General features: G+C 52.4%; 1 protein-coding gene across 8 annotated transcripts in view; it reads left to right on the top strand.

Annotated features, from left to right (window-relative positions):
- Axin2 (axin 2) overlaps positions 1-25,852 on the top strand; it is a 34,382-nt gene extending 8,530 nt beyond the window's left edge. For 6 of the 8 annotated variants that reach the window (XM_040268562.2, XM_013359945.4, XM_078041832.1 and 3 more), the window contains exons 3-11: positions 7,231-7,371; positions 14,939-15,041; positions 17,375-17,515; positions 17,625-18,130; positions 18,381-18,575; positions 18,856-19,086; positions 19,619-19,714; positions 21,068-21,235; positions 24,371-25,852. In XM_040268562.2, the coding sequence (XP_040124496.1) occupies positions 7,231-7,371; positions 14,939-15,041; positions 17,375-17,515; positions 17,625-18,130; positions 18,381-18,575; positions 18,856-19,086; positions 19,619-19,714; positions 21,068-21,235; positions 24,371-24,497 (1,708 nt within the window). In that variant the 3' untranslated portion in view covers positions 24,498-25,852. The remainder of the gene's footprint in view (positions 1-7,230; positions 7,372-14,938; positions 15,042-17,374; positions 17,516-17,624; positions 18,131-18,380; positions 18,576-18,855; positions 19,087-19,618; positions 19,715-21,067; positions 21,236-24,370) is intronic. The other 2 variants (XM_040268563.2, XM_021728423.3) reach the window with 2 other exon arrangements.
- The last annotated feature ends 1,391 nt before the right edge of the window (positions 25,853-27,243 follow it).

The raw sequence follows: 27,243 nt of genomic DNA, 5'->3' as shown, positions 1-27,243 counted from the left end.
AGCCAGCATTTGGCTTAATGACCAAACTTGTGGTTCTCTTTGTAGATATTTACCCCAACACAAACCCTTCTAACCCTGGGAAGGTCCCTTAGCTTTGGACTCTGCTGGTTTATGAATTGAAGTTTTTCAATGCCTAGAGCCGGAGAGTCAAGACCTCAGTTGATTTTGTTGCTTAGTGCTGATGGAGAAGAGACCTTGGTCCAGGAGGACTGGGCCCTAGAATATTTTCTCCTTTTGAGGCTTCAAAGACAAAATCCTTTGCAGAATGGCCAATTCTTAAGATTCTCAATCTTTGCAGGCAACTTAAGATCTCCTTTAAGGTTGAGTTTTTCTGTTTCCTTGCCTTTTCCCACTTCCTAATATCTGACAAGAGAATGCACTTCTTGGTCCTAGGTTGTTGCTTATGACATGCAAGGGAAGAGGTGGGGCCGTACTTGATTGCCATCTAAATGGCTTATTTTGCTTTCCCTGTAGATCTTAATGTTATGGACCCTGGTCTGCTAGGTAGCTGCCTGGAGGTTTTCCCCTCTCTGAAGGGTGTGGCCTCCATTGTCCAGTACTGGAGGAGAGGGCAGGCACCTGATAGTATATCTTCAGCCTCTCAGGTTGGGGTCCCTAGGTTTGAGCCTAGCAGGCTATGATTAGATGCAGCCAAGGGCATTGACGGTTTGTGAGAGACAATGGCAGGCTCATTCTCTGTCCACCAGGGGGCGCCCTCACAGCCTTGGCAGCCAGTTTACCAATGCTCAGACATCTGGTCTATACCTAAATTGAACAGGATTGGCTTTTGCAAGGAAGTACAGGAACACATGAAGGAGTTCTTTTTTTAAAATTTTTTTTTAGTTGTAGATAAACACACAGTATCTTTATTTGTTTTTTTTTTTTATGTGGTGCTGAGGATCAAACCCAGTGCCTGAGCTACACAGCCCCAGCCCCACATGAAGGAGTTCTTTTACCACCTCTAAGCTTAGGGAGTCAGGTTGTTTTGGAAGATTGTTTCTGGCCCCTGAAGTAGAGAAGTCACTGAACACCTGCCACTGTGTGCTGCTCCATCATGGTGACATGGTAAACCTCTTCTGCTGGCCTCCTTGCCCTCCCACTCACCTGTGGTCAGAGCTGAGATGCCTGAAGGCCTGTGACAAGGCTGCTTTCCCAGAGGCCTTCTGACAGGGGAGCTTCTGTGTCTCAACCTGATTGTCACCTTTGCAAATAGCACAGTGTGGTTTTGGATGCCAGCAGGAGGAGAGCACTCTTCTCCTTGTGCATGGGCAGGAGAGAGCCTGGTTTGCTTTTCCCCCTCTCTGAGGCTTCTTCTGGGGTATTTCCAGCACCGAATTTGAGATTGCTCATGAGCAGCTGTTGAGGTCCCAAGACAGGACAGAAGATCCTTTTTCAGTGCTGCCTTCTTGGTTGTAAACTGGGGACACCCTTGATGGATAGAGGATGGCTGTTCATTGGCTGAGCGTCCTCCTACTAGATTCATGTGTGATCTTCCCACTGTTGGGTTGGAATGAAGCATTTCCCCTGGACTATATGCAGCCTGTCTGTCTTCCCTGAGCATTGTCAGAGAATTTAAGAATACCCACATGATCTAATTTCATTTTAACATGCAAGATATTTGAGTGTGGGTACAGTCCCACTAAGGGAGATGCTTTCCCCAAGTCCCCCCGCAGCCTCTGTTCACAGCCTTTCTCTGCTTGTTCAGAAAGCACGAGGTGCAGGGATGCACGGGAGGCTGACCATTCTCATCAAGTCTTTGCTGAAAGTGTATTGGGAGTTATCCTGACCCTTGGTTCCATCCCTGTTCATCTTTCTGAAACTAATATTGAAGACTTTGAACCTATTGTGCCCATCTGTAAAACGGGTTGGCATGATCCTTCTGTCATAGTCATAGGGCTGTTCTCAGGATCAAAATAATAAACACAAAAGCCCTTTGTAAAGGGAAGCATTTTGAAAAGATATAAAGTGTTATAATTGGTATAATTAACCGTAATTGGGGATGTGAAAAGGGCACCGAGTTGGCATATCACTTTTAAAGAGTAGCTCTTAGGTTTTGGCCCATTTTTCCTTGTGAGGTTTTGTAGGTTCCCCTTCCCAGGCCTCAGTGCTTGCTGCTTGTTGGACTTGCTCAAGCGCGTCTCTCCAGCCAGTTCCTGTGCTGCAGGCATCCACTGACTCTTGGTGCTAAGCCCACCCCTGCATCCACTTCCTCATCGTGCAGAGTGCCTGGCACACAGGAGGGGCATAGGAAGTTACTTCTGTAAACTAAATGAAACAGAACAGGAGCCCTGCCGAGGGTCTCTGGTCAACTGTCGAGAGTCTTGGCAGCCAGATGCCCAGGGCACTGGCCAGCCTTCCAAGCCCTGTGTTTACCTTGGGCACTCAAAGGAGCCTCATTTTTAATGACTTGTTTGCGTCCTTACTGATTTGGTGTCAGGTTTAATATAAATAGTTGGGACGGAAGAGCAGGAATTATCCTCAGAGGGAAGGGCTCTGGTTTGCTAGTGGTTGAGTGGGATGCTGAGGCTTTTGATGGTCTCTATAAATAACTGAGCACAAAAGTGACCTGTTGGTAGAAGCACGTGTAAAACCCCAGCACACAAACACACAGTGTCGGGGTGTGGGCTGAGGGGACTGCGGGTGTGGGCTCTCGGCCCAGCATTTATTTTGGGCAGGGGATACAGTGTAGGGTGCACAGAGCATTGCTTCCCTTTCTGCCCGGGCCCCAGGCAGGGCTCATCTGCCTTGGATTGGGCCCTCTGCTCTGGCCTCACTTAAAATCCACTGGGCCCAGCAGATGGCCCTCTGCTGGCTCCAAGTGCTTCCTGTTCTCTGAAAGAACTCGCTGATGAGGCCCGTTTTTGTGTGAAGCCATTGGAATCAATCTTGGCTTCAGTTATCAAAGAAAATGATGCCATTGGAAAGATATGCAGGAAGCAGTAGTCAGCAGTCAGAGGATGAAGCTCGGTGAAGGCCTTTGGCTAAGATACACTTGTCAAACTCTGCCTGGTTCCAAAAGGCACTGACCCCTCACTGCACACCCCTTGATCTTGCCTTCAAAAATGCTGTTGAAGAGGGTGTTGCCTTTTGGGCAGGGACTTTGTAAGTATATTGTCAGAGACTCTTGGAAGCCTTAGCACCGGCTTGGAAGCAAGTCAGCTTTAAGTCACATTGCTGTAAAGGGCCCTGTAAGGAGGCCCTGAGGATGGTTCTGTGGGCTCTCTGTAGGGAGCCTCTGTTCCGGGCTGTGGGGAGGGGCCGCGCAGAGCATCTCATCATCTTGTGGAGATGAGAGAAGAGTGGGCTAGCCACAAACACTCACATCCGCTGAGCTCCCAGGAGCCTCTGCTCTCTGACAGCTGAAACCCCTCTGCATACTGAAGTGGCAGAGGAAGGCTGTGGACGCACGCCCGGTGCAAAGAGCATACCCATATGTGCCCCAGGCCTCTGCGCTCCATAGGAATGTAAAGTCCTTGCAGCAACTGGAAGCCCAGGAAGAAGGAATCAAAGCATCTGGGTGCAATTACTGTAGCATGGTCGAGTTTTTTTTTTTCCCTCTTTTTTTAAGTAATCACAAGAAAACAGCTCTAATCTGCTTTCTTAAAATTAAGTGGTGCTTTTGAGAAAGTTCTGGGCACTTCAGAATTGAGTTTCCGTCTCCCCACAACCTTACCTCCTTCCTCTGCTTCATCTTGTTATGACTGCAGGGAAATCCAAGTACTTTATTGCAGTCAACTGAGTTGAGAGCAGTATATTCCAGTTTTAATTACTGGCCACACAGTAGCCCTCTATTTTAGAAGTGGAGGGAGCCGAGTTTATTTTGGGATCCAAGTGTGAAAGAATGGGCGGGACTCTGCGCACATGGGGTTTGAGTTAGGTGTCTTTTTTTTGCTGGGGAGGAAGGAATTTCTATTGAGTCATTTTCTCCCTGTGGAGGCAGAAATATAAGTCTTACATCTGAGGCCTCGTTGATGTGTTAATGCCACCAAGATAGCAGGACCGAGGGATGGAGAGTGTTTGAGTGCTGTTTACGGCTGCTCAGTTTCTCTGATCTTGCTCTGTTCCTCTTTTCAAACTTTTTAGCAATCTGTTTGGATCTGGGTCTTTGAAGAAGGCTTAACCAAGTTTTGAGCTGCCACGTGCCACCAGCTACTTTTGGTGTTGGAGACACGTGGCAAACAGGGCTGAACCCCTCATGAAGTGCTCAGCCTGGTACATGAGACAGACATTGGACAGGAAAGGGGCCAGCGCTCTGTTGAGCTAAGTCATGGTAAATCCTGTGGGAGAGGTCCGTAGCACTTTTGAGGACAGTGGTTTTGGCTGGTGGTTGGCTCTTTTGGAGTGTGACTGTGACACCTCCAATCACAGTGTCCTCGCCTGGCCTGTCCGTGTGGGAGAGCATAGCATAGGTGGCCACATTTGACCTGCTCACTTCTCAGGTGGATGCCCCCCAACGTGGGAGGCTGTTCCTGGGTCCATCTGGCCAGTCCCACTCTCTGACTTCTGGTCTCTGTCAAGAGTGTGCAGAACCTACCTACAAAGAGGTAATCTTGTTCACCTGCTGTGAGGCAGGGCCCCACCTGCGAGCCCAGGAGAGCTGAAACTGGGGCAGTTTGGACCTGGGTGGTTCTTTGGCCTCCCCTCATCCACTCCTGCCCACAGCTCTCTGAACGGGGAGAAGTCCTTTCCCCTCTCTGACTGTGAAGCCCGTTTCCTCCGGTTCTGCCTTGGGTGAGGGTGAGCTGGGAGCATCCTCCGCTTGAGTTCCTCATGGGCTGGGACGGTGCTTTCCCCAAGTCCCCCCGGGCCTGTGTCCACAGCCTTTCTCTGCTTGTTCAGAAAGCATGGGGTGCAGGGGTGCACGGGAGACTGACCATTCTCATTGAGTCTTTGCTGAAAGTCCCAGGAGGTGGCAAGACTTTTAGCCTCTACAGTTAGGTGGACAGGGCCAGTGTCCTTGGGGCAGTTCAGTCACAAAAGTATGCAGCATGTTTGCACCTTCTGGTTAATTCCATGCCTGTGTCGCACCTCTAAGGTCTGGCTTTCTGCTCCATCCTAGTGCCTTAGAACAAGGTCAGGTCCCAGCTGACGTTCAGCCGCTCCAACCAAGTCTCCAGTGGGGTGGCCTTGATAAGGTACTTGGCCCATTTAAGGCTTGGGGACCTCCTTGGGTGGTTTTGAGGATTTGAAAACCCCAGCTGTTAACCTGCTGTGTGCCAGCCCTGTTCTTGGTACTGGGGAGTAGTGACAAAGACCCTGTCCCCTCAGGAGCATGCCTAGTGGTTGGTTGGTCAGTGGTGTTCCTGGTCATTAACGTTTCTGAACTGAGGGCGGCAGGTGAGCTTGGAGCTTCGCTCCAGTGTTTCTGCGGGGGTAGCTCTTGGCACACGCAGCTGGCAGGCTCTCCTGCTTTCTTTTCCATCCCACTGCCCCCTGCTGCCCTTCCACCAAATGTGGCAACAGCTTCCCACGAGGCTCGTGGCTCGCACTCGCCCCTCCTTCTAGTCCCACCTGGTGGCAAACCCTGGGCCCCACATCCTGCTGTCTCTCCTCTCTACCCCGTGCCTGCTGCCCCCAGCCTTAGGGCCCCTCCCCGTCCCAGTCAGACAGACACTGGCCCTGCACCTAGGGCCTCCTTCCTTGTCCTGCACCCTGCTCTCTGGTCGGGGGAAAGCTTTCCTGTCCTTCAGTCCTGGGTGTCTTTTCCTTGGATTCCTGCTCATTCATCATGATGTACCTCATTTCCATCCATCCCAGGGAGCTGTCCCCAACCATCCCTGCTAGAAGCTTCCTGTCTGTCATTTGGGCCACCTGATATCATGTATTAGGTTGCTCATGTCCTGCCTTGTATTCTAGAACTTTCCAAAAGGTTGAGACTGTATTTGTATTAAGAGGCAGAAAGAAAGATTCATTGAGAGCTGGATGAACCAGCGCCGTGCCGGCCAGCTCCGGCTCTGGCCAGGGCACCACCGAGGGCCTTGGATATAAAATGGGCACAGCACAGCTCTCCGTCCCCAGGGCAGTGTGTGTCATCTTTGTGCCCCTGATAACACTAGGCCTGCCTCCCTCCTGATACCCCCCACGTGATGGTGAGGAGACCAGAACCTGGGGACTGCGAATACCCAGAGCCCAGCAGGGTGCTGGACACACATGAGTAGGAGCTTGGTGAGCACCTGTTGGTGACTCCCTTGACTTCTCACGGACCCCTCTTCTTGCTAGCCCCAAGGCTGTCTTTGTGGACTGTCTTCTGTGGCCTGATAGAATGTGTTCTGAAGGGGAAGCCTTCCTTTCTCCTCCAGTTGAGTTCTTTGCTGCTGCCTTGCCCTTGCGGGGCGTGGTAGGGTCTTGGTACACTAGGCTTGAAGGGACTTTAGGAAGGGTCCCTTCCCGCAGCCTGTTGACCTACCTCCCTTCCCCCACTGAACTCCCTGGCTGGTGACACAAGAGGAATGCAGCCCAGCAGGAGAGGGGCACACTGGTTGTTCTGGGAGGAGATCAAGAGAGAGCAATGGGGACCCAGAGGCCACTGAGACAAAGGGGTTGGAGATCCCTGGAGGAGGGGCCTGGGCCTGCTTTTAAAACAGCTGTGCTGCTCATTTCAGTCCCGCTGGCCTCCGCCAGCCTGGATGGGGGGGAGGGGCCGGACAGAGGCCCAGCACAGGGGCCAAGGGAGCCCTAACATTGTCCTCAAGTCTTCTGCCCCATCGTCTGGCCTGCTGTGGAACCAGGATCAAAGCCAGAGAGCCCATCAGGCCCCCAGTTGTTCACATGTCCAGGGCTAACCAACCGGGCAGGGAGGGAGGGAGGGAGGGAGGGAGGGAGGGAGGATGCTTCGGATGTTTGGGGCCTGGCATTGCACTGTTTTGGCCAGGCTCAGTATGGAGAGGGGGGAGAAAGACACCTGTATCCACTGACTTGTTCCCCTCTGTTATCACAGTCTCCTAGAGCAGAGCAGAGTCTATGCCTTCTTTGCAGGTGTGTATTTAGGACTCTGTAGGACCCCCTGGACTTCTCGGGAGTACTGTGCTCTGGCAGACACCTACTGACAGGGGGGGGGGACCCAGCCTGCATCTCCCCAGGGTGACTCACTGGCTGATGGGCCTCCCTTTTGTGGCCCACCTGGACCTGGGCAGCAGGAGGCATGGAACAGGTGTGGGATTGTGTATTCACCTGATGACCTGGGTTTCCACTGACCATCAGTGGCCACACTCTGACTGTGCTTTTCCACAGGTCCCTCAAGAGGAGCGACCCTGTCAATCCATATCACATGGGTTCCGGCTGTGTCTTTGCACCAGCCACCAGCGCTAATGACAGCGAGATTTCCAGTGACGCGCTGACAGATGATTCCATGTCCTTGACGGACAGCAGTGTGTGAGTACCTGGCCACTCCCCCTGTTTCCTCTCCTCCTCCCCTGGCTTGGCATTCCCATCTGTGTGAGTGTGGACCTTGGTTCCATGCAGGGGAGTGTGACAGTGGCTCTGGTTGAGGGGAGTGACATGGTTGTTGGGTGGCATTAAGCTGTGAGCTTTCAAAGGGAAGTTGAGGTGGCACCTTAGCAGAAGGTCAAGATGAGCATTCCGGGAGTTTCAAAACCTGCCTTCTGGTTCTCCCTATGGGAGCAGTTGGCCTTGACTGGGCTTGAAATGCAGGTTCAAAACATCAGGTGGGACACAGGAGGAGCTGCAAGGGTTCATTGTATTTTTGAGGAAAAGGCATCCAAGCAGGGTGGTTCAGAAAGCCAGGTATCTCCTGAAGGGACACCGTGTGTGCAGTGCCCACACGGAGATGTTCCAGTGGACGTTGTTCAGTCCAGTAAATGTTGGTGGAGGCTGGACTGTAGAATCTGGAGATTCTGAATAGAGGTTTCCTCAAAGTGGAACCTGAGTTTGGGTCATTTGCAGGTGGATGATTTGATTTTTTTTTTTTAATTTTAAGTAATCCAAGTCACTGAGGTGGTCTGATGGGATCAGAAGCTCATCTGGTGAGGTCCTGCTTTGAGTTTGAGGCCATTTGAAGTTAAGCTGTAGTTCTCTTGATGGAGAGCAGTTCTCCATGGGTCTTGTAGGGGTGTATGGGAGCGGGGGTCCCCATTTCCTGCCATCTTTTGAGGTTTTGATTCAGGAGACTCAGGTGGACCCTGGGCATGGGTGCAGTTCCCCAAAGGTTCTTTATCCAACATTGAGTTGAGAATCACCATTCCAAAAATGGTCTCTGAGGCTTTTCAACAAATGTTCTGGAGCCAGAACTTTGCCTGCTAAGGAAACAGTTTTTTTTTTTTTTTTTTAAAGAGAGAGTGAGAGAGGAGAGAGAGAATTTTTAATATTTATTTTTTAGTTGGCGGACACAACATCTTTGTTGGTATGTGGTGCTGAGGATCGAACCCGGGCCGCACGCATGCCAGGCGAGCGCGCTACCACTTGAGCCACATCTCCAGCCCCAGGAAACAGTTTTGAAGGGCGAACCGAACCCACTGAGTGGTGTTGGGCCTGCCTGCTTATTTATCTGTTCTTCTTGGCTTCCTAAACTGGAGGTCTGTTCTTCCCTTTGGTTAGAGACTATCTGGTTTCTCTTGGCCACTGCTGCGTGGCCTGTGGCATAGGGAACATCGAGGAGGCTAGCTTGGGACTCTGCTATTGGTTTTCCTGGTGGCTTTTATTATGTTACCTCAAATTCCCTTGTTAGTAAAAGATGAGAGATCCCCAAGTGAAAAATTCCATTTTAATAAAAGAACAGCGTTTTGGCACTAGTGAACACAGAGCAAGCAGTGGCTCATCCGCTGTGGAGGAATGAAAGGTTTCGGGTTCCATATTCACTGAGCGCTTTGAGTGTCCATACTTGAGAAAAATCATTCTTTGATGGACATATTTCTCACAATGCAATTTGATCTATCTTCACTGAGTAGTATTAGACAAGGCATAGTTTATTTCTTGATAATCCAAAAAATTAATATCAAGATCTGTGTTCATACTGTGTTATACCATCACCTCATAGGCTGTGGGGTTCCAAGGGGCCACCTGCCCCTACATGTATTGATCCCCCCTTTAGGTCATTTTTCTCTTTGTCGTTCTACCTACTGTCCTTGTCCAAGTATTACTCTTACGCATTTATTAATTTGTGGATTGTGTGGGAGTCTGAGTGCTACGTGTAAAATATAAGAGTAAGTTGGAACTGAATGAAGGCTTTGAGGGAGCCTTCTAAGTCCAGCGCAGTTTACTTAAGACTGTGAGGCTTCTGTTTAGATTTCTTAGAGACTATTTTTGGCTTGCTTCCTGGTTCTGGCTGCATTTCAGTGCCCATCACTGAGGCGTTATTTGGGGTTCATGATGAGATAACTCGGGTGTGGTCCTCATACTTGCTTCTGTTTGATCCTCACAAGACCCAGTCAGAAAGGTAGGCAGGTCCTGGTGACTTGACGACAAGGCAGGAAATCCTGCTGCATCCTTGACCACTCTGCAAAAGCAGAACAGCGATCCCTGCCCTTTGCCTGCTGTGTCTTCTCTGAGCATGAACATTTCTTTTTTCCCAGTATGAGCATTTCTGCCATGAGCTGTGTTGATGGGACTAGTTGTTCATGAGATCTTTAAGTCACTTTGGGTTTCTTTTCATTAGTGATCAGAATGCTTTTTTAAAAAGAGGTTTGGGTGGAGTAGGAGGAAGCTCTCCCTACAGCCTTCCAGTTTATCATTTAGAAGTGACACAAAAGCTCTCGCCCCTTTCTGCATTAGCTGAAGCACTTTGTGGACTTCCAAGTGTGGGGAACCCACTTTCAGGACTCAGAAAGATTTGCAGGCCACCGATCCTGGGTAGCAGGAGATCGTGTGGAGGCCAGTAAAGAACAGGAGCACAGAGACAAATGGGGAAATCCATCACCTAGCAGCTTTCTGTCATGCACAGCACATACCTTGGGGCTCCTAGTGTCAGAACCTCTGGGTGTTACAACAGGGTGTCACAAGGTGTAGCTGTCTTGGTCCATAGTGAGTCAACCAGGCAGCCTAGAGAGAGTACCTGTGAGGCCCAGAGACCTGAGGGCTCATGGTGTGGGCTCTGATCTTTCTGGCAGCTATGGGTGGTTCAGAGCCTTCTCCCAACCAAGTGAGAGGACTGTTAGACTCACCGTCATTCCAAGTGTGTAGACCAACTGTAAGTGCAACTGTGGAGTAGGATATTGCCCATACTTGGGGTTATTTGTCTCATGCTGCCTATGATGGGGGACAGAGGGTCTCCAGAACCAAGAGTGGACTGGATGGGGCTTACTAACACTTTGAGGTTCCTGAGGTCTCAAGCTGCCATTGACTGCCAGGGATGGGTCGCTTGGGGTCACCCCACTCTTTGCTGAACAGACTTGGCATGGACTAAAAGCTTGGTGCGATGTGAGGCACTTTCTGGCCTGCTGGCCCTGGGTGTGTGTGATCTGCCCTGTCTCGGGCAGTCACCGGGATTCCCAGGACTGGGATTAGACCCCCTCTTCAGAGCTCTGCCAATTGTGGGCCTCGTGCAGATGAGAGTGCCAAGCGAGAAATAAAGTGTGTGGGGATGAAAAGCTGCACTGAATCGCTTTCAGCCCATTGTTCATCTGGGGAGCTTAGAGGGGATAAGAGGGTAGCAGGCCCCTTTGAAATTTCCTGAGCAAGTGAATAGGAGCGCCCCATAAAGCATGAAAAGAGCCCCGGCTGTTTCTCCTCTCACAATGGCCAGCGTGGGCAGCCAGGGGCTGAGGGGCTTGGTGAGGGGGGTCAGCTGCCCTGCTGGGAGTTGGGAGGGGACAGGGCTGGGGAGGGGGACCGAGGGGGTCACAGGCAGCCTTCAATAGACTCCAGAAGGTTGGAGTTCATTAGACACAAGCCCAGGGAAGCAATCGTCTCATTTGCGACAGAACCAATTAAGTCCCAGGGGCCTTTGCAGGCAGCCTGGGTAGAAGGTGGGGCAGGGCTGGCCTGGGCTTGGTTACTGGTGAGCCGCACGCCAGGCCTGGATGTGCAGAGCAGGCAGGGGCTTCGAAAGAAATCATTGCCTTCTTCCAGGGCCTGCTGCTGACTTCGGTTTTCCCCGCTAAGTAAAAAGCCCTGTTAAAGATGGCTGGGGATTTGAGTCTCCATTATAGGCCTCTGAGAAGGCTGTTTTATGAGCCTGTCACTCAGAACCTGTATTCTTAGAAGAAATGATTGTCGAATGTTTTTTTGTTTTTTAAAATATTTTTGGAAGTTAACTGCCAGGCTTCCAGCAAAATCCTAAACCCTAATCCGTGGGGCCTTGGGGAACAGAAGGAGTGCAGGGCCGCTCCCAGGCATCAGGCGTAGGAAGACGGAGCACGGGGGGCCAAGGACATCAGAAGCAGTGGCGCTGTGCCACCCAAGTAGAGCCTGGTGTGCAGAGGTGGCAGGACTAGGAAGCTGAGCCCACGGCCGGGAGGGCTGGCTCCTCTTTCTGTGTGGAGCTGCTCCTGTCACTAAGGTCAGCCACATCTGTAGGTTGCTTCTGCTCAGAGTGTCCCCAAATCAGCACAAGATGATTTCCTCCCATTCCACACAGGGCGGCGTGATTTGTCATATTTATTTATTTATTTATTTATCTTTATTCCCTTATATCTTATTTATGGGGGTTTGTTCTGGACACTGGGGAATGCATCCAAGCGGACTTCAAATATCACCTTATCTTACAAACCAGGCTTTTGATGTTGGCTGTGATCGGAGGCTGCCTCAGAGTGGCTGCCAAATGCAGATGCGCCTGGACGCGCGTGTGCAGGAGCCTGCTATTTCAAAGCCACCAGAAAAACGACATTCAGGTTAGGTCGGGCACAGCGGAGTCAAAAGGCTCAGCTAATTGGCTTGGCTTAAATGGCAGCTAAGTGGAGTCCACACTTCAAAATCTGTGCTCCCCAGAAACAGCTGGGCCTGGCAGCGGGCTCGTTAGCTAAAATGTTTATAATTAAAGGAGACTGTAGAGGGACCAGAGCGCTGGCACTCTTCAGCCCACAGTTTTGAGCAGCCAGGAAACTGATCATACACTTCTAGAGCTTGAATAAAAGGAGAGAGAGGCCCCCTCTTGGAATGAGGGACTGTTTGGGAAGAAGATTCTTGGCTGGGGGAGTTAAAGCCACATTTCCTTGAAGGTGCCTGTAAATTCCTTTGCACCTTTCCAAGCTCAAATCTCCTCTGTCTACTCTGTTCACAAGTTGCCTTTCACACATTTGGATCCTTCGCCTGCCCTGGGTGTTTGGGGAGTGGGGCAAGGTGCATTTGAAATCATTTGGTCTTCTTGCCTTCATTCTGGCTGTCACCTGCTTCTCCTGCCACCTTCCTCTTCTCTCTCTCTCTCTCTCTCTCTCTCTCTCTCTCTCTCTCTCTCTCTCACCTTGCATGAAGAAAGCAGAAGAGGTATAAAGCTTTACTACGGGTTTCCATCCAAAAGGAAAGCAGAGAAAAGACTGTGGTAGGGTCTGTGGGCTGCTTGATTCTTGCTCCCAAGATTGTCATGAAGAGGACTGGAACAGAGCCATCCACTCTTAGGTCTCTGAAGGTGGGGAGCTGGTCAGGAGAGGGCCATGAGCACCACCTGCAGCCCTGGACAGTGCCAGTGGATCAGGCCAGCATGTGCCTCCCCGAGGCCACTTATTTACCAAGCTGCACGCTCAGGGGCTGGAGATGCTGAAGTCAGGTCCCCACCATCTCGCTCTCCCTGGGGCTCTGTTCATCATGCGGTGAAAGGAAGGATTAATCGGTGGGATCACCTCCACCACCCACATTCCCAGACCAGGGAGTATTAAGTTGTAGAGAGGACCTTCTAGAACCTTCCTCGAATTTTCTCTTTTCTTTCAGGATGTCCAGTGACTCCTTGGGGTTTAGGAAATGGCACCACTACATTCAGACCCTCTGGAAGTTCTGCTCTTCTGGTGGGCTGGGAGTGGCATCCGGAATGATGATGGCCTTAAGGGTGGGCTGCTGAGTCATGGACACCTGTTTTGGAGTTCAGCAATGGTTTAATTTGATCCTGGGTCTAACAGCTACTGACTATGACTTCAGGCAAATTACCATTTCTGCTCACCTGTAGAATGTGTGTTCACTAAGGTTCTTTTTTTTTTTTTCCTTTTAGTACTGAGGATTGAACTCGGGGGCACTCAGCCACTGAGCCACATCCCCAGCCCTATTTTCTGTTTTATTCAGAGACAGGGTCTCGCCGAGTTGCTTCACTTTTGCTGAAGCTCGTTTTGAGCTCATGAGCCTCCTGCCTCAGCCTTCCGAGCCCTGGGATTACAGGAGTGTGCCACGGCGCCGGGCGTCATTAAGGTTCTTGAGAGAAGGAAGTCCGATGATTTGTCAGATGTTTCAGCCAGCATCTGACCCCCAGTAGGAACTCAGTTTGTGGGAGCTGATGGCCTGAGGTTGCAGTCAGTTGCCTTGGGAGGGAGTTGGTTCCTGGTCAAGCTAGGTGTGCTCACGGGAGTCCAGTCTTCTCCTGTGTCTGGCAGGCAATAAACTAGTTTCAGGTGACTCAGTAAGGTGCTGGACTTGGAGCCCTTCAAGGGCATGGTCAAGTGCAGGCCTCAGTGAGTAGCTAGCTGACTGGGAGACCTGCTTCTCATGGGCACTGGTCAGCCAGCTTGCCCCTGCCACAGCGCTCACTCTCTGCTTGCTGCCCTTTCCCCTTTCTGCGGGGAGCATGACTCACACTTGGAAGTTCTTGCCACCCCCCGCCCCCCAGTGATCCCCTTGGTGCACCCTCCAGCCCTGGTGTGGCTCGCCTCGGTGGGCCTGTTGCTCTAGTGCACTCTCCATCGTGGCCCTGTTTGTGGCCTAGGTCAGCCAACTTGGGGAAGAGCATCACTTAGGGTAAGGAGCCACAGGTACCCAGTTCCTCCTGGTGCTCCCTTGGTGTTCTCAGGCCTTGTTCATGGTCAGCACTGCTGATGCACCAAAGATGTCCTCCTTCCTTTCACCGCATGATGAACAGAGCCCCAGGGAGAGCGAGATGGTGGGGACCTGACTTCAGCAGCTCCAGCCCCTGAGCGTGCAGCTTGGTAAATAAGTGGCCTCGGGGAGGCCCATAAATGGGGGGAGGCGGCACACAGAGTCAGTCCTTAACCATTCTACTGCTTTCAAGAATGAAATGAAATGCTTTTCTAAAAAGAATCATAGCAACTCTGGGTCATTGTTTAGTGTCTGCTACCTTGAGCGGAGGCTTTCTTTTTAAAAATTCTTACGTTTGCTAATGTTTTGTTCTTGTTTTTAACTAGCTTGATGGACATATGGGCCCATAATTCCTTCAGGTTGCCCTGAGGTCTCCTTTCAAGAAGGACTTCCTTGCCCAAATCATGCCCCAGTTTGTTTATGGAGCGGATGTTGGAGCCAAGGGAAATCATAGGGTGATTTATCAAAAAGACGGACTTTGGGAATGATTGAGAAGTTGACTGCTGGAGATTATGCACACCTTCTGTAATGCCTGGGTTATCCTCTGTGGGTTTGGTTCCCATCCCTCCAACCTTTTGCTCTAGCACCATGTGTAATGCACTGTTTTCCTAAATTGGAATAATAACAGGCTGTGGGGAGAACCAAAGGGGCCTGAGAATCTTCTGTTTGGGGCACCTGAAAACAGGAAAGCCTTTGCTCTGTATTGGGTTGGCTGGAGGACACACCGGTTCTGAGACAGCCGCCTGAGAAATGAACGTCCTAAGCTCCTTTCAAGTTGATGCTTCTGCATCTGCGAGGGGGCCAGATTCCCAGTGAGGATTGATGGGCAGGATTCGGAGTTGGTTTGGCAACTTGGTCTTGGGTGGCTCTTTCCCCGTGGGGACACTGATCAGGTCTGGCGGTGTGTGGCGCTCTCCTGTGGAAGTGTGTGGCCCTGTGCTCTGGTGGGGTCTCCGGACAGCATGTGTAAGTCCACGCATGTGCTGCCATGATCCCTGTGAGCCAATGGATCGTGTCCTTTTCTTTCCCTTAGCGATGGAATCCCTCCTTACCGTATGGGGAGTAAGAAACAGCTCCAGAGAGAAATGCATCGCAGTGTGAAGGCCAATGGCCAGGTGTCCCTACCTCATTTCCCGGTGAGTACAGATTTCAGGCGGGAGGTGGGGAGGTGCAGTTTTCTCCAGAGCCGAGTCCTGAAGAAAAGGATGGGAAGTGGGGTGGGGAGGTACAGGAGAGGAGGAGCTGTACTTAAGGTGCCCTAGGGGAAAGAGGGAGGAAGAGCAGGATGAGAGGCAGAACGTGGTTCTGTGGGTGTGGTGACAGTGATGTCGCGATGACGTTCAAGATGACTTATGTTTTGAATCTTTTTTACATTTTCTGAATCGCAAAAGGGAAAGTTCCCTATGAGAAAGAAACCAGATTAGCTCCTTTCCAGAAACTAAGCAATGCCAGGAGATGACTGCACGGTGAAGTCATTTGCATTCCCACGCAAATGGAAGCCTGCTGAGGGCAGGGAGTTTTGTGCACAAGGTTTCCTGAAACACAGCAGGTGCTCAGTGAACACTTGATAGAGTGCACGAATGGGGAGTTTAGAGGAATCTGCTCCTTTGGAAGGAAAGCCCTGTCCTGGGACTTCTTATTGCATTGATGCATGGCTCTGTCATTTCAGTGATCCATTTATCTATTTGGCCATTTCCCTTACTAACTTCTGAAGCCCTGGAGGACAGCTGTTCTCTTGGGCCTGTTTCAAACCTCAGAAGCTGGGTTAGTACCTGCTGATGAGTCTCTGCCAAACACATTTGAAGGAATGAAGTGTTTGGAGGTGAGGGTCCCATGAGCAACTTCTTCCTATGATTAAGGTAGTGGGTAAAGGATTTCTCTGGAACCTTCCTTTTATTTACATGTCCCTGAAAGTAGTTGGTACATGGCCCCCTGAACTCCAGAGCTACCCCTTAAGCATCCCATTTCAGGGATATGCTTCTCAGAATGTCCTGAGATCCAGGATGCAAGGACACCCTTCCTCAGGGAAGGGAGGAGAGCACCCAGCTTATAGCAGGTATCTGCCGGCTTCAGAGTCCAGTTGGTCTGTCTGGCTATGTGGTATTTAGGAAATTAACACATCCAGTGCTAATCCTATGTTGCATCAGTGCAGACCACAGCTCTCCTCTGAACACTTGTCACAGACAAGGGCAGGCTTACCTTGTCTTCAAATCAGAACACTTAATTAATTGGGGTGGGGGGCGGGTGTGCTCCAGAATTCCCTTTTTGCCCATGCAGTAATGTGGATGACAGATATTTCTGACTGGGGTGGTGGTGGCATGTATGTTAACAATGGAAAGTTCTCTTGTCCAGGCTTGTAAATTAGATGATTTTGTCCTGGGGTGTGCAAATCGACTTCTTCCACCGGGCCTTACTCTGATGGGGGCTGGGCTGCGTGGAGCCCGCCTTGGAGAGAATGGCCATCTACCCGGGGCCTTTCAGGTTTCCGAAGCTAAGTGGTTGCCGTGGCAAGGCCCGTGTCTTCAGCTGGGGAGATGCTGGCCTTTTTTTGCAAGTTGGCATTCTGCTCCCCCACCCCAAAGAAGCCGGCAGAGCAAGAGGGAGATGAGGAAGAAGGGGTTAGAACAAGTGGAGAGGTGGGGGGTGTGGTGGGGGGGGAGCAAGATGACAGAAAAAGGACAGAAAGCTGGGCGGTGGGGGTCCTCTCTGTTTGCTGCTTTTGGCAGGCGTTCTCGGTGCCTTTTTATATTCTGCACTTGATTTGGAGATGTTCCCTTTTCCCTTGATAGATCAGCTTCAGGCAGCCGAGCTCAGCAGTGTTCTGCTCCTCGCCTGCAGCAGCTTTCTTCATTTTCTGTACAAAGAGATAGGGAGGAGGGGAGGAGAAAAACGGGGAGATCCAGGACAGTGTGGAGACAACACCACCTCAAAGGTGCGCAGTGTGCGGCCAGGAAATAAATTACCACTTCTTCTCTGATCTGGGGCGGTTGGACTCTTTTTCCCCTCTTCCTCCCCCCACCTCCTTTCCAATCTTACTTTTCTAATTTCCAGCTCCCTTTCTGTTTAGCCTCTACTTTTTATTCCTTGAGTTGGTTTCTCTCCCCTCCCCACCTCAGAGGCCTGCTTTTTTTTTTTTTTTTTTTTTTTTTTGATGTTTGACAACAGTCTTTGAAGATTTTCTACTTCAGAGTAGCTACTGATGGGCTGGTTGTACTACAGAGAGAACAAGCAGGGCCTCTCGGAGTGCGACCAACTGCTCCTGCCCAAGGCAAACGCTGGTGGGGACCATGGCTCTCCATGAGGCCGCGGCGCCCGCACATAAAAATCCCGAGCAGCCCAGGCCGCCTCGCCAATCGCTCTCCACCCAGACGTGGGGACGAGGCGCTTCCCTGGCCCCGCTGCGGCCAGGGCCCGCCGCCAGTGCCCTCCCGGCCGCTAAGCGTGCCTGTCCCTTCCCCCGCCTCCTTAGAGAACCCACCGCCTGCCCAAGGAGATGACGCCCGTGGAACCTGCCGCCTTCGCGGCTGAGCTCATCTCGAGGCTGGAGAAGCTGAAGCTGGAGCTGGAGAGCCGCCACAGCCTGGAGGAGAGGCTGCAGCAGATCCGCGAGGTAGCGCCCCTCCGTGTGCGCAAGCGTGGCGCCCCGTGTGGGTGAGAACCTGAGCCTGGGGCCCCACCTGCCACCTGGGTCACCTCCCCTCTGCTGCCTCCCCTTCCAGGACGAAGAGAAGGAGGGGTCCGAGCAGGCGCTGAGCTCGCGGGAGGGGGCGCCTGCCCAGCACCCCCTGTCCCTCCTGCCCTCTGGCAGCTACGAGGAAGACCCGCAGACGATTCTGGACGACCACCTGTCTAGAGTCCTCAAGACCCCTGGCTGCCAGTCACCCGGCATGGGCCGCTACAGCCCGCGCTCCCGCTCCCCCGACCTCCACCACCACCACCACCACCACCAGCAGTACCACTCCCTCCTCCCGCCCGGGGGCAAGCTGCCCCCCATCGCTGCCTGCCCACTGGTCGGCAGCAAGGGCTTCACAACCAAACAGACGACGAAGCACGTCCACCACCACTACATCCATCACCATGCCATCCCCAAGACCAAGGAGGAGATCGAGGCAGAGGCCACACAGAGGGTGCGCTGCTTCTGCCCTGGGGGCACCGAGTATTACTGCTACGCAAAATGCAAGAGCCACCCCAAGGCCCCAGAGCCCATCCCCGGGGAGCAGTTTGGGTGAGTGTCAGGAGTCCAGCATGTCCTAGGTGGAGCTTCCCTGTCAGCCCAGGCACTGGACGGGTAGGAAGTGGGGTCCAAGGTCCTGGGCACTTGGCTTCTGGGAGGTGGGCAGAGGCGCTGCAGGGTGGCAGGTGGCAGGTGCCTGGGCGGTCTTTCCTCCTCGCACTCCATCTGCTGACTGCCTGGTGCAGAGTCCTGGAGACTTAACTGGCTGGCTGGGTTGAGTGTGGCTCTTGGTTCCCCACAGTGGCAGCAGAGGCAGTACCTTGCCCAAACGAACCGGGAAAGGCACGGAGCCGGGCCTGGCCCTGCCCTCCAGAGAAGGAGGGGCCCCTGGAGGAGCTGGGGCCTTGCAGCTTCCTGGGGAGGAAGGAGACAGGTCGCAGGATGTCTGGCAGTGGATGCTGGAGAGTGAGCGGCAGAGCAAGCCCAAGCCCCATAGGTAAACACGGGCAGCCGCCTCCGTGCGGAGGTATTGTGGGGATGGCTATTTTTGAAGTGGGGAAAACAAATGTGACTGTTTGCTCCTGCCCTCTTAATATTAGACATTGGACTGGGCAGACCACAAAAATGTCATGTTTTGGCAATGACCTGTGTTGGTGTTATGGTAGAGTTATTTTCTTCTTCTCCCTCTCAGCAGAATACACAAGTCTCTGTTGAAGTCACATTTTCCAGTTTTTCTAACCTAATTTCTCTTTTTTTCTTTCTTATTCCTTGCTTAGTGCCCAAAGCACAAAAAAGGCCTACCCACCGGAGTCTGCCCGTGGGTCCTCAGGTGAACGAGTCAGCCGGCACCATCTGTGGGGTGGCAGCGGGCACCCCCGGCCGGCTCCCCGCCCCCACCCCTTTACCCAGGACCCTGCCATGCCTCCCCTGACACCACCCAACACCCTGGCACAGCTAGAGGAGGCCTGCCGCAGGCTGGCAGAGGTGTCCAAGCCCCCAAAGCAGAGGTGAGTGCAGGGGCCCTTGGAGGTTGAGGCAGGGGTTGGGTTTTGAGGTGGAGACGTGGCCTGTTGCTGATGGGAGGGCCCTCCTGTCGGGTGAGAGATGGCTTGGGGCTGAGTAAGAGCCTCCTTTCTACCCTCTAGAAATTACTGGTTTAGCTATGATCATTCTGCCAGTTAGAGCAGGATCTGTTTGCTGGGCAAGTCACACCTGGGAGCGGGAGGGTGAGTTTCAGCATCTCCTTACAAATCCCACTCCTTATGAGTGTCTCCTGATCATTAAGGTGGGACAGATGAACGTGTAAGTAGCCACGACTAGTCCTGTCCTGGGCTCCCTGGGGTTCAGGATGGCTGTTCTGAGAGACATGGCAGGCCTCCTGTAGCCCCTGTTAACATAGGGCCCTGGCTGGGTCTCACAGGGATGGAGGTGGTCACATGTTTCTTCAGGAGGCCAAGGAGAGTAATTTTCTCTCTGTTTTCAATTGCCCTGGGGACAGCTGTGCATCTCATAATGCCTTTGCCCTGGCTGTGTCCTTAGGTGCTGTGTGGCCAGTCAGCAGAGAGACAGGAACCACTTGGCCACTGGTCAGGCAGGAGCCATGCCCTTCTCCAACCCAAGCCTGGCTCCAGAAGAGTGAGTGTCTTTACCCGGCATTACTGAGATGTGCTGAGTGGCTTTCATTTCCGGGTACTTGTTATCTGGAATTACTTTTTTTTTTTTTTTTTTTGTACTGGGGATTAAACCCAGGGGTGCTTAACCACTGAGCGATAGCCCCAGCCCTTTTTACTTTTTGAGACAGGGTCTCATTATTAATGAGAGTTGCTTAGGGCCTCGCTAAGTTACTGAGGCTGACCTCAAACTTGGAATCTTCCTGCCTCAGCCTCTCAAGTCGTGGGTTTACAGGTGTGTACCACTACCATGTCCGGCTGGTACTTTTTTGTAAAACTCTTTTCAGCATATAAAATCATCTTGATTTTAACACCAGTGATGAGCAACAGTCAATGTCGATGTGGCACTCAGTGAGGATCCCGGAAAACATGTCAGTACTCAGAACTGCATCACAACACAGGTTTTCTGGGCCTCCTAGGAATGAGCAGCCCGGACCTGAAGCCCTTAGCTCATGGGTAGAAGCAAAGTTGTCCCGTTGAACTGTAAGTTAGAGGTATGAGAAGCACCTCGCGTCACCCCTGAGCACGAGGGAGGTTCTCTGCTGTTGCAGACAACTGACAAGAGCATCTTTTTGTTTTATGTGGTCTTCTCCAGATTGAGCCGTGATCCTTTTCAATAAGAGTAGAAGGAGAAGTCTGGCTCAGTTTAATTATAGGATGGGCATTTAAAACGGTCTGAAGTTTTATTTCTTAGACTTCTTCATCCTGAGCAGTGGGCATTTGAAGTCCTGAATAAGTCGTCTTCCTGGACACACCCATTGTTGTCATTGGTTGGCCTTACGGCTACCAGCTGTCTGGCACCAGCAGCCTATCATCAGTGTCGTTGTTGTTGTTGTTGTTGTTACTTTTTAAATTACAAAACCTCGGGATAACTGGGATTGCTGAAATGACTGGGCTACCTTAGTTGTGTTTTTTCTGTCAGAACGCTAGGTGGGCTTCAGGTGGAAGCCGCCCCTGGAGGTTCACCTCCCAGCATTCCCTAATGGGGATGAGCCTAGTAGCTCCAGTTCTTTCTCCTCTCTCTTGCCTTATTGGCAAACCCCCCATTTGCACTAACCTGCATGGAGTCCCTCCATGTGGCATTGAGGAAGATGATACCAATTTTACAGCTGGACGGTAAACTCCTTCCCTGCATGCTCTGTACAGATCATGTGATTCTGGACTGTGTGTCCACCAGAGGTGGCCACCTCTGACAGGAGGGCCCTGTGCTCCGGCCTCAGTGTCAGGACACCCTGTCCTGCCTCGGTATGCGTGGCGTGTCTTTAAACGTGTGTCTGTTTTGAGATGCTAAACTTTCTGCACTTCGTCTTATTTTCAGTCACAAAGAGCCAAAGAAACTGGCAGGAGTCCACGCGCTCCAGGCCAGTGAGTTGGTCGTTACTTACTTTTTCTGTGGAGAAGAAATCCCGTACAGGAGGATGCTGAAGGCTCAGAGCTTGACCCTGGGCCACTTTAAAGAGCAGCTCAGCAAGAAGGGAAATTATAGGTAAGAGTCCTGTGGCTTTTTTTGCTCTAGAGTTTGTTTGCTCAGAACCCAGAGCCAGAGGCTGGAGCAGCTGCCCTGGCCTGGGCAGGCCTGGGCGGGGCTGGAGGGACGGGCTCAGAGGGAGGCCCTTCCAGGGGTGCTGGCTTTTTGGTTCCTTCTCTCTCTCCCTCTCTCCCTCTCTCTCTCTCTCTCTCTCTCTCTCTCTCTCTCTCTCTCTCTCTCTCTCTCACACACACACACACACACACACACACGCACACGCCCCCAGTGGTAGCAGTAGCCAAAAGAGGGAGGCTGCTTGGGGTTCTCTGGGGACCTGACTGGGCTTTTTCCTCCAAGTGGACGGACTGGGGGAAAAGGGCAGCAGGAGAGCCGGGCTTGTCCCTGGGGTGGAGGCTCCGCCTGACATGAGGGACCTTGCGGGGGTGGGGCAGAGTGATTGCCAAGGAAAACCTGAAAGCACCCCTCTCCACATTAGAAGCTCAAGAGAAGGGCCAAGACCATGGAAGGAAGAGTCTGCAGGCCACTGAGGAAGGATGGGTGTGTGGGTGGGCACAGGGGAACACGGCTGGCCACCCTTCCTGCTGGGCCCTGGAAGGGAACCTAACTTCTGGCCTCCTTTCCTCATCTGCAGAGTGGAAGTGCCCTGGGGAAGGCCACACTGAATTTTCTGGGCCCTTGAGAGGGTTCGGGAGCCGAGGAGAGGGGGGCCAACCCTGGGCCATCTCTCACTTGTCTCCTCTTAATGAGAGCAGATTCTGCAGAGCTCTCTGCCCTTTGTCCATGGTCTTTTTCCCAAGAGAATACAGCTGGGCTCTGCTTCAGTTGCGTCTACACCCCAGAGGCACTGGGAAGGTGCTCACTCAGTGCATCTGCACCCAGGAAGGAGTGCCACCTCCTCATTGTGTGCCCTGTGCAGGGTCACAGCAGGCATCCATGCACATCCTGCCTCCAGACCCAGGGGATGAAGGGCTCAGCAACCTGTAGGGGTGGCGTGGGGTGGGGGGAGGTCCTTGGCTCCTGGACAGCGTCCAGCCATCCTCCCCTCCAGAGTAGTCGTCTTCATCTGAGAGTTTGGGCAGGGGCCAAGAGTGATTCCTTTGGAGAGGGAGGGGATGGAGGTTGGGCTGAGACCCTGCAGGTGACTGACCAGCAGGGCGTGTCGCTGAGCCTAGATCTTTCCCTTTAATACCTGGGAAGAGACAATTCTGAGAAGTTATCAAAGGGACCAGGGAACAGGCCTGGCTGCTGCTTCTTTTAATCTTGAGGAGACACAGGTGAAACTAATTACACAAGTGTGCTCCTCCAGGGATTCATTTTGATCTCGGCTTTGACTCGGCTGGACTTTGAGGGGAGCTGCAGGTGACCTTCAGGGGAGAGGAGGCACAGAGCACGGAGCAGGCCTTGCAGGGAAGGTGCAGTCGGCCACTCCGGCCACATCTGGCTCTGATTTTTTTCCTCAGGCACATTTAATAAGCCTGGCTTTGAAGCCCTGGCCTCCCCTTTAATGCACAGAGACTTGCACAAATGGTCAACTCTCAGATTCCTTCCTGATTGGATCAGGCTGTGGGAAGGTCCTCCTAGCTGCTTTATCTCTGCAGGGCCTGGGCTGGATTCAGTGCCCTCCTGGTGGGGTGGGGGTGGAGTGCCAGGCCTTACCCCCAGTGCTGTGTGGGCCCCAACATCTCAATTTGCACCCCCTCCCCCCTCAATAAAAAGGCCCAGCGAGGTTGGGGCTGTGGAGTGGGGACCTGGGCTGTTGAGTAATCTCAACGTGGCAGGGGTTCAAAAAGCAAACAGTCCTTCCAGACGTGCCAGACGCTATTGGTGCCAGATGTCAGAAGAAAGCAGAGTTTGCCACATAAAGCATGTTGCAGTGGAAAAGCCTGTTTCTTGGAGAAAACGAGGGCAGTGCAGCGCGTTTGAAGTCCCGGGTGGCGGGGGAGCCTTGCCTCTCCTCTCTGGAGGGGGTTGTAGTGTAAAAGGTCGCTGGGAGCCCAGGTTGGTGAGCCTGGAGGGGTTAGGGCTGGGCTGCCTGAGGGACTGGGAAGGGTGCCTTTCTGCTGTCCCCACCATGGAGGTCCTCCACACTTTCTCACCGTCTCCTCTGAAAGCTTCCCCAAGAATATTGACCTGCTCCCTGGACGTGAAGCATTTCCCCCTGGCCAGAGCGCTGGAGCAGAGGCGCTGACTGGACCCAGCTGTTCCCTTGGACTTCACCCTATCTCCTAAGAAAGCCTTTGGCTCACCTCGTTAGACAGGAAGAAGTTCAGCTCTTAACAAAGCAGTTGATTTTTTGTTTGTTTTGAGAAAAGGCAAAACAAACAAACAAAACCCAGCCTGACCCTGAGAGGCTGCTCCTGCTCCCAGGGGACTGTGACCGCCTGAGGGGGTCTCCCTTTCTTGGAACGGGAACCTGGAGGCCCTTACTGATCCCCTCTACAGGGCCTGGCCGAGGACAGCAGTGGTTTCCAGAGAGAGGCCGCCATTGGCGATTGTACAGTCACACACAGCTTTAGGAGAAAGGCCTGGGGTGCTCAGAGGGGCCTGACTCCACAGCTCAGAGAAGGGCCTCTGCTCTGACTTGAGGGGGATTGAGGGGGAGCAGGGGAGAGGAGGCAGGAACATGGAGACCAGCGGGAGGGTGTTGGGGGGCCAGTGCTCTGTTCTGGACACTGGGACAGGTCTAGAGCTGGCCGGCCTTCTGCATGGCTGTGCCAGGGACCATCGCCCCTGGGCCCAGGAGGTGGGAAGGGCGAGCAGCCTCTGGACTGACAGACCAGCTGCAAGTCTGCCTTCTGCCTTCTGGGTGCAGGCTCTTTGCTAGGCTGGCCGAACCGGAACTGCCCTTCCCATTCTCTCCCTCCCCCAAAACGGGAGAGAGCAGCAGCTCTGCTTCCCATGTCATGTGGGCCTTGGGCAGCGGTGTGAGCTGAAGGCCTGTGGCGGAGAGGCCTGGGCGGGCCGGAGGGGTACAGCCTCCCCCTGTGTCTGATCCTTTTGGCCAGACGCCCCACCTGCCCCTTAACCAGAGGAGGAGAGCGACTTGCAGCACACCTGCTGTCGCCGGTGCACAGCTCGGCTCTTCCTCGGGAAGGTGCAGTCTCAACAAACTCTTCCTGTTTTCTTTTTAAGGTATTACTTCAAAAAAGCAAGTGATGAGTTCGCCTGTGGAGCAGTGTTTGAGGAGATCTGGGACGACGAGACGGTGCTCCCCATGTACGAGGGCAGGATTCTGGGCAAAGTGGAGAGGATCGATTGAGCCTCGGCGAAGCGTGGAGCTGGGGCCCGCATGCCCTGTCTTGGACCTAAGCAACAGCCACACGACATTTTGAAGGAAAATTAAACCAATGAAGAAGACTAACTCTGGGGAAGCATTGGCCACTGGGCCTTCGGGAGGGGGGGAGGTTGATTTTCATTATTCATGAGCTGGGTACTGAGATAAGAAAAGCCTGAACTATTTATTAAAAACATGACCACTCGTGGCTGTTGAAGATGCTGACTGTGTTGGAGAGCCTGCCATACATAATAGATGACTTCCTAGGGGTCTGAGATCCATAAACTGAGCGAAGCTGTGTGTAGCTTACCTGAACAGGAGTCCTTACTGATATTTATTGAACAGTTGATTGCCCCCAGCCCCAGTTTATGGATATGCTGCTTTAAACACGGAAGGGAGAGGGGAAGTTCAGTGGTTCTGTCTGCACTTAGGAGCGGAGCTGGGAGTGCACGGAGGGTTTCTTGGCGAAGAAGGAATTGCACCTTGCACTGCCTTTCTCCCGGGGAGGATGGACATTTTTTTTTTTTTTTTTTTAATGGTGCCCTGCCATTGACACATGCAGAAATTGGTGCATTTTTTTACCCCTGTGCTGCTTTGTCATAAAGGTCTTGAGGGTTGGCTGTGTGCCGACCTCGCCTTTTTGGGGTGGTCACGTTGGATGGGCTGCTCCATCGTGGAGGAGGGGGTGCCTTGTTGGGGCCCCAGAGTCACCCTGGGACCGAGGCCCCACATCTTGTAGCCTCTCTCAGCCCTGGGCCCGGTGGCTGGGGCTGCTGGGATCCCGGCCGTGTGGTTCAAGCTGTGCTGGTATCGAAGTGGCGGTTCTGATTTTTTCCCATTAGTCTTGGGACCACAGCCGTTCAGGAAACTCTCGCCACCCCTGCCGCCACCCTGCCCACCCAGAGGCAGGGAGACCTAGCAGCACCTCTCCTCCAGCACTTGACTGTGTTGGGGTTTGTGTTAAGTTAATGTGTACATGGTCCGCCCTGGTCACCTGTACCATACGTCTGTATATAGTGTACGGCAAAAGAGTATTAATCCACTATCTCTAGTGCTTGACTCTGAATCAGTACAGTACCTGTACCTGCACGGGACCCCCTGTGTGTCGCCCTATATTGAGGGCTCAAGCTTCCCTTAATTTTTGAAAGGGGTTTATGTATAAATATATTTTATGCCTTTTTATTACAAGTCTTGTACTCAATGACTTTTGTCATGGCATTTTGTTCTACTTATACTGTAAATTATGCATTATAAAGAGTTCATCTAAGGAAAATTACTTGGTACAATAATTATTGTAATTAAGAGATGTAGCCTTTATTAAAATTTTATATTTTTCAAAACGTTGGCCTCGTCTTTGAATCCCAGGGTGCAGCAGGACTGGGTACCATTTCTGCTTGAGCATCTGCCATTCATCCCGCCTTACCCGAGCCCTTGGCTGATCTGCGCCTGCCTGGAGGTTTGGTAAAACTTACTTCCTGGTTGCTGCTTGAGGCTCTTGTTGGGGAGCAGGTGTGAATGACGGCGTCCCCACGTGTACGGGGTTTCCCTCCTAGGCGTGTCTGCAGTCTGGCCACGCAGGTGCAAGTGGTAAGGGACTGAGGTGGGTCCTCCTAGGGGTACTTGCGTTCCACTCAGTGTCTCAGAGGTGAAGAGCCCCCCTGAAAATGGGTTTGTATCCGTGGCATAGCCAGGTGAGGCCAGGGGACTTTGAAGTCATTGCCAACCTGTCACCCTCCCCTTTCTGGGGAGGCTGATGACCTCATCTGATCACTCTCTGGGCTGGCCAGGTGTGGGGAACTAGCAGCAGGTGATTCAAGAGTGGGCGAGGCTGGTGCTGCCAGGGGTAGGTGTGCTTCATGTGGACACGGAGGTCAGTCAACGGGTGGCGTTTCACCGGAGCTCCCTTCCCGGGCCGTGCGTTGAGCAAGTCCTCTTAATCCTACAGATGAACCCTTTTTAAAACTAAGAGGACTTCTGTGGGTTGCACTGTGTGCTGAGAGCTCATCAAGGTCTGCTGTGGGTCTGGTTTGACTTGTCCCTGCTGCCCCCCGGCCTCGGGTGGAGGGCGATGAAGGCCAGAGTCCTGGCTCTGTGAGGGAGGGGAAGCCCTAGCAGCACTTGGAGCCACGGCTGGGGGTGCCTCTTCAGGCCTTCCCGTGCAGCCCGGAGGAGAAGCTCTGGTGACGCTAGAGGCTAAAAGTGTACCACCTCCTGGTGGCTGTGGGCGAGGATTTGGCATCTCAGCTGGACTAGCCCATCACTCATGTTTCCACCCCTTCTTTTATTGTGGTATAAACACCAAACACCTTGGCAGAATTCTAAGCGTGCAGTGTAGTACTCTCAGCAACAGCGATGATGCGGTTCCACGGCTACCTAGAAGTTACTCAGCTCGCAGGTTGGGATTTGCTGATTGATTGGCAAATCACCACCACCCACACCCAGAACTACCATGTTCCTCTCCAGCTTCATGAGTGACAGTTTTAGGTCGCTCATAGAAGCAGAATCACACATTTAAAAAAAAAAAATTTATTTTTTAGTTGTAGTTGGACACAGTACCTTTATTTATTTATTTATGTTTATATGGTGCTGAAAATCAAACCAGGGCCTCACATGGGCTAGGCAAGCGCTCTACTGCTGAGCCACAACCCCAGCCCCAGAATTACATTATTTGTTCCAGGGCTCACTTATTTCATTTAGCAAAATGTCCTGGAGTTTCATTCATGTTGTCACA

Source organism: Ictidomys tridecemlineatus, chromosome 3, assembly GCF_052094955.1.
Source record: "Ictidomys tridecemlineatus isolate mIctTri1 chromosome 3, mIctTri1.hap1, whole genome shotgun sequence".
Lineage (NCBI taxonomy): Eukaryota > Metazoa > Chordata > Mammalia > Rodentia > Sciuridae > Ictidomys > Ictidomys tridecemlineatus.
The sequence above is the reverse complement of the archived record's forward strand: the minus strand, read 5'-3'. Positions and strand labels throughout refer to the sequence as shown.